Source organism: Camellia sinensis, chromosome 2 (genome assembly GCF_055761805.1).
Source record: "Camellia sinensis isolate YWXY chromosome 2, ASM5576180v1, whole genome shotgun sequence".
In the NCBI taxonomy this organism is placed as follows: Eukaryota; Viridiplantae; Streptophyta; class Magnoliopsida; order Ericales; family Theaceae; genus Camellia; species Camellia sinensis.
The window spans coordinates 179,865,408-179,879,373 of record NC_138962.1 but is presented as its reverse complement, the minus strand read 5'-3'; the positions used below and the strand labels follow the sequence as shown (position 1 = coordinate 179,879,373).

General features: G+C 31.3%; 1 protein-coding gene and 1 non-coding gene across 6 annotated transcripts in view; one reads left to right on the top strand and one right to left on the bottom strand.

Moving 5' to 3' along the window:
- The window catches only part of LOC114273920 (uncharacterized), a 255,485-nt gene that overhangs the window by 19,766 nt on the left and 221,753 nt on the right, over positions 1-13,966 (bottom strand). The window lies entirely within an intron of this gene.
- Positions 8,699-9,154, top strand: LOC114303025 (putative arabinosyltransferase ARAD1). The gene has a single exon (XM_028248167.2). The coding sequence runs from the start codon at positions 8,699-8,701 to the stop codon at positions 9,152-9,154; it is 456 nt and encodes a 151-aa protein (XP_028103968.2).

Genomic DNA, 13,966 nt, shown 5'->3' with positions numbered 1-13,966 from the left:
GTCAGGCTTGGAATTTGAATTTTTTTTGGGGTCAGGCTTGGGATGGTTAGATTAATCTCAATGTCGGGCCGAGTTTAGGATGACACATTTCCCAACTATTCCTCTTTTCTTCTCCTATTATATTTTCTTTCTCTCGATTTATTCTAGTTGTGCCTCAACTCTCTTTATTTCTCACTTAGATTCCTCTATTTCGTTCACATTATCGAACGATCAACGTTGGTAATTCTTTTTCGTTAAATTCTTACTCTCTCAATCTCGATCACCTTTCTCTACTCTTGTGTCTCTACACCAGATCCTTGAGTTTGTCACTATTCTCTCTATCTATTTCAATCATATTGTGGTTGATATTTTGAAACTTTGTGACTTAATTGTGACATTTGTGATTTCTAATAATTTTGAACAATTTTGTTACGCAATTAGTGATGTTGTTACGTATTTTGTGTTTTATGTTATGAAACCTTGTAACTTGATTACAATATTTGTAGTTTCTAAAAACTTTAGATATTTTTGTTACACCAATTAGTGGTATGGTTATACATTTTGTAGTTGATGACTACAATATACAAAAATAGACGAATAATTTATATTGAAAGCAAATAAAAAAATTAGAATTTAAATTGATAAAATAAAAAATTAATAATTTATTTTATTATAATACTCAAATCATGATTTTTTTTACTGTAATTGTTACCAAAAAAAATTATCAATTTTATCATAATTTCCTCCCCCCCCCAAAAAAAATAATTGTCAAAAATTTGGAACAAACACCCGAAATTTTGTCCAAATCAAATTTCCCTCCTGTTCTATTTTATTTTGGAGCCCTGATTTTAACCGTCTAGGTGTCACTCTCTCTCAAGGGATCCTACACTTCCTGCCATCGACTCAACCGTCTTTGTCTCCAACTTAAACAACTTATTCGATAATGCCCAACCCTCTGATACGACGACGAAACCCTAGATGTATTCGGGCTCGATTACGAACTGGTATGTATGTAGTTCATAATCGCCCAAAGCCTGTACTTTTACTGTTATTATCTGCGATTTGTCTGTGCTAAGAGGAAATTTTCAAATTTAGGGTTTTCAAGCAAAGGACATGAAGTTTTGTATGATTAAGTAAAAAAAAATCGAAAACCCATCTTCATGCAGTCTCATTTCCTTTGAAGAAAGACTTGATTTTTTTGTTTAGGTGTAATTTATGAGATTATGTAATTTATTGTTTGTGTCATTTAATGTTTTGTGTTTGAATCTATGTTGCTTCAGTTGCTCTAGACTTGGTAGGTCCACTACTTGGATGTGTTAGATGATATGTTATGACTACTATTGAAGTTTTGTTATTGTTATCATTATCATTATGGTTCTACAAAGGAAATTTTCATTGTTTATGTGTTGTGGCAACTTCATTGCCTTTTGTGGATATTTGTGTGGATGACTATGAAAGAGTTCAAATTTTATGAAGGACTACTTGAACAATTAATCAAGATTAACACGGCTATATTGTTTGAAAATAATTAATGGATGTAATAGGTGTTCACTGTTATGTTAAAGTTCCTTTGTCATTAATTATGTTTGCTAGGAAAATATCATGTTTGAGGAATCATTCAAATTGATTATTAGCAAAAATATTGAATTTTTTGGACATTGATCTATTGAAATGTATAGTTTGGATATTGTCCCTTCTGTATTATTGAGAATGCAATTGATCTATTGATGAATATTGAAATTAGAGGCTTATTGTTTGAAATCTTAAATCTAAATATTCGAAATGTATATGAATCTCATCAATGAACTTTTGTCAAGTATTTGGGATATTTATCTAGTTGAAGCCATTGTACTTAGAAATTAATTTATTTGAGATGTTCGCAGCTAACAGCCCATTGCCATCACTTGGAAAATTCAGGTAGAATTTTGTTGCTGACACCTTTGGTTTTGAATCCATAGGATTTTGTGTTTATTTAATGGTGTTTACAAGAGTAAAGGGATCTAAAGGCTTCTACACGTGCTTTTCAAGTTGAAGCAGAAGTATTCTCTAACCCCATTGGTAAGATTATTTAGTATTTTTTCATGAGGGATGGAACAACAAAAAAAGAAAAGCCTTTCGAGTTGTGAATTTGGTTTGGTCTTTTTGTTTTGTTCAAATATGAGACATTGGTATTTTAGCCATTTATGCTCTTGGTGGTTTCTTGAGCTATGTTTAATTGGATTGTGATCTTTGATTTAATTAAACTATTACTACTGATTAAAGTCACATTTGAACATCTAGATAACTGTTTTGTTCGAAAGTTGACGATGCTTTGGGTTATCTTAATGAAGGGTTGAATTTTTTTTTTTTTCATCTTTTATTTTTAAGATTACATTCTCCTTGAAATTGTATGTGTCATGAGAAACACAATCTCATATGATCACCAATTAGGCACAATTATGAAGATAGGTTATTTATTATTTAATATTGTATCTTTAGCTATTGCTGGTTTGTTGAAAGATTGCTACTTTGTTTTCTTTTTATAAAATTGTCTTTTTGTTTGTTTTAATTGGAAAAATTATGGTTATAGAGAGAAAGGTGGAAACTTACTTTGTTTTATTTTTACTTTATAAAATTCATTGCTATAAAAGGTAAATTCATTAGTTAATTGGGTTTTTTTATTTAAAAGATGTTTTCAAATTAATGGTTTCTTTATGTTAATGGATACGATTTGAATTTTTTCAGTTAATTGACTTTGAAATTGAGGAACAACTTAAAATTTCCTTGTTTTCATCAAATATGGTGGCCTATAGGTCCACTTTTATAATTATTTAACAGTGTTCAAGATGAGGGTAGTGGGGATTTGGTGAGGAGCACTATGTATTGTAATGAATATAGGTTGAAAGTATTTAATTTTGTTTGAATGGAGTGACAATACATATTGTAATGGTGCATGATAGTACTTTTATAATGATATTGGTGAGTAATTAGATTTTGGTAGTAGAATTGCAGTTCCAGTCCACTTTAATGTTTTGCAAAGTAGTGAACAACTAGAAAGAGACTGGAATTGCACACCTAGTTGTTTTCAAAGTTGATTTGCATACTTTGCTTTCTGGTCTGTTTTCTTTATATATAACAGATTTTAGATCAATTTTTGGTTAAGATTCAGTTGCTCTTAGTGGAAATCAATTTGTTGATCTCTCTCCATTGCCCAACTCTTTCCTATTTCAGGTTGAAATAAAAAAGATAAACACTACCCATGCACTACCTGGGAGGCACTGAGGAAAGCTTAGAATAAACCGACAGACCCTTTTAAAATATAAATATATAGTTAAAGAAATTATTAAGTTTACTTGTCGCGGAAAGGAAAATCTCTTCCAACACTTTCCCATGCTCTGGCACTTCATCATAACACCAAATGAGAGAAATAAAATAGTTCACCAACAATATATTCAAATGGTAGAATTATATGCTTCGATGGTATAAAAATAAGGTATTCATGCATTTTTGGTGGTCCTTTTGTTTTTTTCATTAGTGAGATAAGTTTATTTTGTTGTTGTTGTTGTGAACCATACAAAGAGAGAGAAACAATCATAAACTAACAGTTGTCAAAGTAGAGTTGGTTTCATATTAATTGTTTATATTTGGATATTTTGGTTTTTTATTATTTGTTGCACTTTTTTTGGAGTACATTAGTTGGTGTCCTTCGGTTTTACTGAATTTCCATGCCATTGGTATGTTGTTGGTGAGAGTTAAGAGAAAATTTTTTTGGAGTACATTAGTTGGTGCCCTTTGGTATGTCGTTAGTGAATTACATTAATTGGTATCCTTTGCTTGATAAGATTTGTTGTTTTTGTAATTTATGAATTAGCTGGAAAACTCGGATTACTTAACTTTGTAGAATGATTTGTTTTAGGAATAGTATATTTGTTTTTGTATTGTGGAGGAGGGTTGTTGTCTTTGGGGTTGATATTAATGTTAGGTACATTTTTTTTTAAAAGTTTCTGGACCAAGTATCTTATTGTAAATTGTAATTTATCACTTCAAAATTGAAATACTACTGATAATGTTACGACTTAGAGTTATTGCTATGCCTGTGTGTCCACTCACCTTGCATTGTTATTTCTTTATTTTCTATCATGTTCAGATGCCATCTTCATACTAGCATTTTTCTCCATGATAGCTGGAAAAAATGAATGAAAACTACCATCTTAGCTACTGTTACAGCAGACATGGTTATTTTATTAGTCAATCTTTGTAAACATGGATATTGTATTTTTGTTTTCAATTGGAAAATTTTCAGATTTTGGAGGTTTGAAAGGGCTGTGCAGGTCCATTAACGAGCCTTTTCTTTTAAATTTTTGCCTTAACATCTTCAAATCTTTGTTTGGGGAGCTTGAATCTGATTTATTGAGCTAGAATAAGATTTTTGGTTGGGATTAGATTTGTTAGAAAATTTTATTGAAAATATTTACTACATTATATATGTTAAAATTTTACATAGACGGAGTTTATACTTTTGTGGTAATCAGTTTTAGTCTTTTTTGAACTACATTTCACATTGACATATTTCTTTTGGTTGGAATATATGTTTTTAAGGGATTTTGACGGAGCCTAAAGGATTATTGGAACTGGCAGGAGGGATTTGAAGTTCATATATTACAAGACAACCATCTCTCTTAGCTCTCTTATTTTTTATTTTATTTTATTTTATCTTATTTATTTATCCTTATTTAACTTTTATCAGTGGAAACTTCTGGCCTTGCTCAGAGAAAGGAAAAAGTTGTAATTTTATTAATTAAATGACCATCATTTGTTCTTTGTGGACAGCCAAGGCGGTTTTGTAGTGGAAAACATATTTATTGAGTTCCTATGAAATGTGAATATGTTAGAAATTTTAGAGACGTAAATAAGGTAGGAATTTTACTAATAAATGCTACGGATGAAAAGGTATGGAATGATGGAAGTTTTCTATTAACGTAACGATTCAAAAACAATGCTTAAAAGAGTTTTTAAAAAAAAAAATTCTTTTTTTGTATAATGATGATTTCATTAGAATGTACACAAGAAAAAAACCTCAATTGGAACCTCTTCAATCCAAAGTGACCCTAGATGGGCAGTTTTATTTCCTAGTATTTTGTCATGAATACAAGCAGATTTAAAATTCCCATCCAATCTTTAGTATCAGATTAGCAATGATATTCATAATAGATGAGAAATTTTTTTCATTACAACTAATTTGTATGCTTAAAAGTAACTACTCTCGGCTTATATGATTCCCAATAGATTTAGAAATTTTCTTCATTAAAACAAATTTCTTATATGATTCCCAATAGATTTAGAAATTTTCTTCATTAAAACAAATTTGTTTGGTTAAAAGTAAATATCCCCTAGCCTGTATGCAAAAAATTCAAGGCATTGGCAAAAGACAACTTTGTACGCCCCAACTACTTTAATGCTGCCTACAACATATTCATTTACAATTCTCTCACTGCTTGATGCCATTTCTCATGAAATCTCACAATGATACCAATACCTATCACTCCCATCTTTTTAATTTATATATATATTCCTTTTAGGTAGTTCACTAAATTCCATCACATTCACATAATAAAAATGTTAATGTGTAAAGTAACTGAAATATTGAACATAAGTTAATGCAAGAAAAATGAAGGGCAGTGGAAATTAAAACTCAGCATTATTTATTACAAAGTTGAAGACGTGTAATAAATTATACAATTAGTAAAAAATTTAAATTAAAAAAAAATTTAAATAAAATAAACTCATTAGAAATCAAGATTTCTTCAAAGCTGATAAAACATCCTTCATTGTAGCTTAATAACATTTGAAGCATCGGCCGAATAGTAATATTTTCCTGCAAAAGAAAGTTTTATGTGAAAATTATTAATATGAGAAACTCATGATAGAACATCAAAATAAACACACTTACTAGTTTTCTACTATCAATCAAAAACAAAGAAAGAAATAAATACACCCACAAGTGCTCTACTATCAGCAAAAGTAAATGAACAAATTTTAGCACACCAAGGCCAGACAATGAAAAGGCAAGCCAAAGCCAACACATCCAAGCCCAAGGAAATCCAAGGCCAAGACAAACCAACGCCAAGGCAAACTAAGGCCACCCCAAGGGCAAGGAAATCTAAGAGCACCCCAAGGACAAGGCCAAAAGGCAAGGCTAAGGAAGTTTAAAGCCACCACAAGGTCAATGCAAGCAAAGGTCACCCCAAGGTGGATTTCTAGAAGTTTGGATTTCTAGAAAATAAACTTGGAACACATAATTTAGGAACAGTTCAAAAAGAAAAAAGATAACGACGGTGAAAGTAGAACAATCAATGCAGGTTTAAGAACAAAACATATGTCATTCTTCAAGTACATATATTCTTTTATTAATGTTGTAAAGTTATTTTGTTATTTGCATTTTGAAGCCTTGAATGAAATACTTTTATTGGAACATGCTTTCAGGTTTACCATTTTTCTCTTTTTGATTGATTGGCTGGTTGAAAATTGGTGAGCATTATTACCACAATTATATAAATTAAATAACTAATATATATATATATACATATATATATATATATCTATATATGTGTGTGTGTGCGAGTGTTTATGTGTTGTGTACAGAGTGAGGGAGTGATGATGGTGGTGTTCCCATGAGAATGGAGGTGGCTATGGGTTGTGCGTGACGGTGGTGTTAAGAGCAACGGCGGTGCTGTGTTGGACTCTCGATGGCGATGGACAATGTGCAGATTCAAGAAGGAATAAGGAAATGTAAGGTAGGAAGATGGAAAACAAATTAGGGGCAATTTTGTAAATTTGGTTTCAAACTGTGTCCTTCACTTTGTCACCCAATTTCGAGCAACACATGTTATCTATAACATTTTCTGTTAGTTTTACACTTCACCCCATACCACAAGATGGTTGTGTGTGTAGTTCTAAAACAGAAGGGAGCAATGTGTTTTTGAGTAAAATTATAAGGACTCAAATGTAATTAACCCTAAAACAAATTATTGAGTAGGTTCAATTTGGGACACAGTTTTGTTTGGTTTGATTTGATTTGGTTTTGTGGTTAATTATCAATATTTCAAAATTATTCCAATATCATATATATCACTACCCCCCCCCCCCAAAAAAAAAAAATCATTGTACCATTCAAATCTATACAACTCTCAAGCAATAAGAAATAAAAATAAAAGATGAAAAATGTCACTAAAATACAAATAATAAAAAGAAAATGTTTTCTTAGATTTATTTGTCTAGCAATTAATGAGTCAATCTATCCATATTCTAGTTAATGGTTTGTCATGTTTATGAAAGAATGGCAATAAAAATAAAAAATAAAAGTAGGGACACATAATTTTTGTAGGAGAAAATCAAAACACGTTTTCAAAACTTTAGGTTAAAATTCAATTTTTGAAAATTGAGGGGCATGGGTCCTCCTAGACCTATATTGGCTCCTGTGTTACGTGGACTTGCTGATTTACGACAAAGTACCCGTGTCGACATGACACGGGTGCGGATGTGAGATATGTGTCGGATTCGACATGGTTTTCTCGGACACGGCCGACATGAGCGGAGAAAGAAGAAGGGTTGTTGAGAGAAACTTACAGTGGACCAATGGTAGCAGAGGTTGCAAGCCTTTGTAGTTGGATTGGAGGTCACAAGCCTCTCCTCTGTCATCGCAAGCCTTTCGTCGAAGGTTGCAAGTCTCGCCAGAGAACTAACAGAGATGAGAAAGGGAATTGAGACAGATATGAGAGAGATATGAGAATGAGACTTTATAATTCTTTTTTTATCCCTAGTAAGAGAAGTTATTCAATTCCAGATCTGAGAGGAAGATTGTACCAAAGGTCGCAAGTCTCGTTGGAGAACTAACAGAGATGAGAAAGGGAACTGAGAGAGATATGAGAGAGGGATGAGAATGAGACTTCATAATTCTTTTTTTTTATCTCTAATAAGAGAAGTTATTCAATTCCAAATCTGAGAGGAAGATTGTACAGACAGTGTGCATAATTATGATACGAGATGGATATACAAATAATATATATATGAGTAATATTAGAGATCTCAAAATTTTTACCAAACGTCTTACATGGATGGGGGACCCACATGAGTGTGATGATGTAGGTCCCACACTCATGTGCGACATTTGGTACAAAATTTGGTAAAACTTTTGGGATGTCTAGCATTTTTATATGTATATATATATGAGTATTGTTATTCAGATTTAAAAATTAGATATACTTTTTATATATATCAAAAAGATGATTAGTTGATAATTAAATATTTTAAACATTTTTTAATTATCAACCAATCATCTTCTTGACATATCACAAATAGATTTGATTTTTTATTTTTTTATTAAATCCTTTATTTCTTATTTCTACGATATTCTCGACTTACAAAATATGATAATGTGAATAAAAAAATAAAATATTAATTAAAAAATTGTATTCATGCATAAAATTATATAAAAATTAGGGAAAATTAGTCTAAAATCCCTTTCCCATTTTTAGTAATGGAAGACATCCACAATATTATTTTTTGATGTCTAAGGTCCCTCCCATCTATCAAAGAGAAATTCAGCCCTCTTCCTTTTGTCTACTCTTACTCATCACCACAATCAAACACGCACATAGAGAGTTCACTACACACAGACATGTATATACATACAAACATATAGAGAGAGAAACCCAGAGCTTTCTAGAGAGAGAAAATGAAGATGATCGGAAAAACAGTCCTTTCTCTCCTACTCATCCTCATCATCTTCATCACCTACTCCATTTATATCGGAACCGTTGATGTCAGATCACACTTCTTCCTGCTCTTACAATCTCTACCTAACTACACTATGCCCTACAGCACCGAATCGCCGCTCAGGGTCTTCATGTACGATCTTCCCCGTCGATTCAACGTCGGGATGCTGAAACACCGGAGATCCGACGAAACTCTGGTGACTTCCTGGACTCTGTCGCCGTGGCCGGCGAATTCGGGGCTGAAGAGGCAACATAGCGTGGAGTATTGGATGATAGCTTCGTTGGTGTATGATGGTGAAGATGAGAGTCGGGAGGCGATTAGGGTTTCGGATCCGGAATCGGCTGATGTGTTTTTCGTACCGTTTTTCTCTTCGTTGAGTTTCAATACTCATGGGCACAATATGACTGATCCGGATACTTGAGAAATTTTCTAATTTAGATTGAATTTTCTATGATTTTGATTGAATTTCTCTAGTTTGAACCAGAGAAATTATTAGAGTTGGATTGAATTTTCTCTGATTTGAACCTGAGAAATTCTCTGATTTAGATTAAATTTTCTATGATTTTGATTGAATTTCTCTGGTTTGAACCAGAGAAATTCTCTGAGTTGGATTGAGGTTTTTCTGGATTGAATTTTCTTTGTTTTTTTTTTTTTTTTATGTTAGTCCATGGATCCAAAGAAATTTGAATGTTCAAAATCTTGAACCCAGAGAAAATCTTTGGAAGCCCAGAATTTCTCTGAATAGAATTTCTCTGGGCTGAAATTTCTATGGACTGGAATTTCTCTGGATCAATGTTGAGGGACCTTAGACATTATGAAAATATTAAATGTCCTTTATGCTATAAAATCATAATGGCAGGGATCTTAAAAAAAAAAAATCCCAAAAAATTATGTGGTAATATCATTATTATAAATAAATGCATTTTCAACAGTTTTTTATTTTGAAGTGAATGGTACACTTGTTAAGGAATAATAAGGATACAAAATATGTTAATTTTGAAAAAATTATTATTAAACTTGATATATTTATTTTAAATTAGTTATTTTTTCAATATATTTTTTTGCACAATCTCAATATTAACAAGCGCCATGAGAACACTTATTAATATTTGTCTAACAAACGTATGCATGAATTTTTTTATTTATAGCATTACTCATCTATTAAGTATTTTTAATACATTTTATTTTTTAATTTAATTTTATTTTTTATTTTTACAATAGAATTCGATTCAAATAAAGAAAAAAATAAAGATTTTATTTAAAAATGATGGTCATATTAAGTCTGCATGGGACTCGAGATAATTTGAAAGTGTGTACAATTATGATAGATGGGTATACAGGTAATGGTCTTGTTTGGCAAAGGCTAAAATAGCTAATAAGACAAAATGTCACATCAAACCCATAATCATTTCATTTTTTGGCTCACAAACATCACATCTAACTACAAAAAAAATCAACCATCTTCCCAAACACAAATATTTTAACCTAGTAAAATAACCAAAAACATCACATCAAATATTTCTCTCTATTTTTTACATATTTTTTGATAAAAAATTAAAAAGTTATTTCAAACATACAATTTTTTTACCTTATATTTTAACTAAAAAATTTAAAAATTATTAAAATAATCTATTCTTAAGCCAATATTACTTTTCACTTATTTTTTAAAAAATACTTTGGTAATGATAGTAAATAAAAATAATATCCAAATAATAAATTTATTCATAATATATGACATTACCTATTAAGCATAAATTTATAATTAATTTTGGTCTCTTATGCTTATTCTTTATTTTTTTCTAAATTGTAATTGTGTATAATTTTTTTAAGAAAGAAAAATTATTTTTATCATATTCTCTTATGCTTATTCTTTAGTTTTTCTATCTTTTCTATATTCGACATATAAATTTTTTCTCCATATCTAATTTGTATTAGTACAAATTTTACTAATTATTTTAATATTATCCTATTTATTACAATTTTCACTTAAAAAACTCATTATGGTTGAGGCAACTACTCCCTATTGCAAGGGTATTGTCTAGTCTGTATCAAATAGCTTGGCAATTCAAATTGAAAAAACCAAATCAGTAATCATTATAATTAATGAGTGATATTATATAAGCAAATATATATATATATATATATATTTGCAAATATATATATATATTTTTTGAGGACAGCAAATATATATATATATATATATAATTATGTAGTTCATTGTGGACTTTTGATTTTAAAATAAAACACCATTAAAAATGAATTCATTTTAAAGTTCCCTCAACTACCTACAAAAAATTTAAAGGTACATCAGAAAAATCAAGCAAAAACATGTTTTAATTCTCTCTTTCTCTTATTTATTTCTTTCCCCTCAAGTTTAACAACACCAACCAAGTACTGTTACTTTTATTTCACATAACAATCATATATTTTTCATATAATAATCATAAAGGCTCCGTTTGAATTTTTGGAAATTTGTGTTTATTTTTCAGCTAATTTCACCAAAAATTAACATTAAAAAAAATTATTTCAAAAATTAGATTCTAAAAACTACAGTAAACAAAGTTTTTACAAAGAACTAGAATCACATAATAATCATAAATGTTGTCACCTAATTTTTTGCACATACATATGCTCCTACAGGTATAAATAATGTCATCCTCGAAATCTACTGGCCAGGAAAAGCTGAAGGGAAAAGGAAAAGTTGTTGTACTACATCCAACAAAACCTCAAGGAATTGAATTTGATGATAAACCATTGTGGAATCATGTGAAGGTTCTTAGTATACCATTAGGTGGGGCAGTAAATAGATGTTGGCCTTGCAACTATTACAATAAGAAAGTAACAGGCTCATATTCAAAAGTCAAGGCTCATTTGTTGAAGCTTCCTAACTGTGGAGCGAAAGCTTGCAAAGCTACAAAGGATGATGTTTTTGAAACATTCAAAAAGTCGCATGAAGTGGTAGAAAAAAGAAGAGATCAACAACAATGGGATGCAAGAAAAAGAGCAGATTATGTGTTTCTACCTAAAGGACTAGACTTGCTTCAAAAAAAAAAAAGAAAAAAAAAAAAGAAAAAGAAAGAGTTCAATTTCAAGACCTTTGGCAGCTGCATTTAATGTGACAGAAAGAGAATTGCTGATAAACAAGATGCTTGTATGTTCTATGCCTCTGCTCTGTCATTCAATTTAGCAAGGTGTCCTTATTTTAGAAAATATTCACAGACCTTGGCAAACAGCAAACTATAAACTATCTGGTTATTGTCCCCCAACATATGATAGGTTGCGAACAACATTGCTTGCACAAGAAAAGGCACATGTGAATAGAAAGCTTTAGCCCATAAAAGATTCATGGAAAAAGAAAGAAGTATCCATATGTTCTGATGGATGGTCAGATAGACAGAAGAGACCACTCATAAACATAATGACAACATCTGTTGGTAGAGCAATGTTTGTGGAAGCAATTGATGCAAGTGGAAATATAAAAGATACAGATTATGTTGCGAACATATTTCTATTAGTGATTGAAGAAATTGGAAAGCAGAATATTGTTCAAATTGTTACAGATAATGGATCTAATTTAAGGCTACTAGGTTGACAATTGAAAATAAGTATCCTCACATTTTCTGGACACCATGTTTAGTGCATAGGCTGAATTTGGCATTAAAGAGTATGTGTGAACCCCCCCCCAAAAAATTTCGTCTCAACATTCTAAATGTAAATGGATAGCCAACTTGGTCACTGATGTTCATAATATATGAAATTTCATAATGAATCATAGCTTGCCAAATGTCATTTTCAAAAGTTATTCAAATTTGGAATTATTAAGCGTTGCAGAACAAGGTTTGCATCACACATTGTCATGGCTAAACATTTGAAGGAAGTGAAGCCAGCATTGGAGAAAATGATGATGGATACAGGATGGAAGATTTACAAAGGAGATGGAACGAATCCAGTGGATGCTAAAGCTTTTGAGGTGAAGCAACTCATAGTAAATGATGTTTGGTGGGATGACTTGGATTACCTTTTGAGTTTTACAGAGCCTATTGTTGACATCCTAAGGGCTGCAAACACAGATGCTCCTGTGTTACATTCTATATATGATATGTAACGCCCCCAAAATAATAACATTAAACCCAACAAATAAGACATGCATTGATATTCAAAAGTTCCACATTCTTTCATTTCTCAGAGTTTCATTACAAAAAGTATTACATGTTAACAATAAAAGCAAATGCCTTGCAGGCTTACAGCTTTCCAAGTTAACACTTGGTTACAACAAAAGAGTACTAACTCATACACATTAAGCCCTTGGCTTGTATTTACATGTAATACATCAAAAAGTAAAACGACAACATTATGTCCGCCTCAAGCCTCCCAAGCTATGTCCTTGGAGGTGGCATGCTTCCTGCACCTGAAAATGATATTCCCATATAGGGTGAGCCACAGCCCAGTAGAAATACACTAAACCAACCATGAACAATGACTAAAATATTAGCAATTGATAGATGGCCAACACTGATACAATCACATAAATCACAAATTTATGTCATACGACTTATGAGTCCAAGTTTCCTTTCATTTTCCCCTTTTCAACGGATAGGCATATAAGCACTAACCACATTCTCAACAGATATGTATAATAACAATATCCACATTCTCAGATAAGCAAATAAGCTATATCCACATTCTACAACAGATAAGTGTAACCACAATATCCACAGATAAGCATATGAGCTATATCCACACTTCACAAAGATAAGCATATAAGCTCTATCTTCACTTCTTTAGACAAGCATATGAGCTGTATCTACGGAGTTCATCCCCTATCTTCTCCCAACACTATCCGGTTTAGAGGTACATCCCCTATCTTCCCCTAAACCGCGGAGTACATCCCCCATCTCCTCCTCTACACATAACGTATACAAACACAAGGGTTCTATATACAATCACTCAATACATATAGTCAATGTATTTTATCAACCGTCAAGTTCCATGACATACTTCATTGATTAGTTTCAGTTTGCCTAATCATCATGCATTGTCTACAACAATCACGACTATCCTCCACCGATAGCCCAAAGCAGTTATTTCTAAACAGAAAATAAATGCACAATGGATATTCAATCAACATTTCATTTCCTCATTTCTCACAATTAATTATCCCAATTAATTAAACAATGTAATTAGGTCAATTCCCATAATTAACATTTTAACCCTTAGGTCCCATTTTCATCAA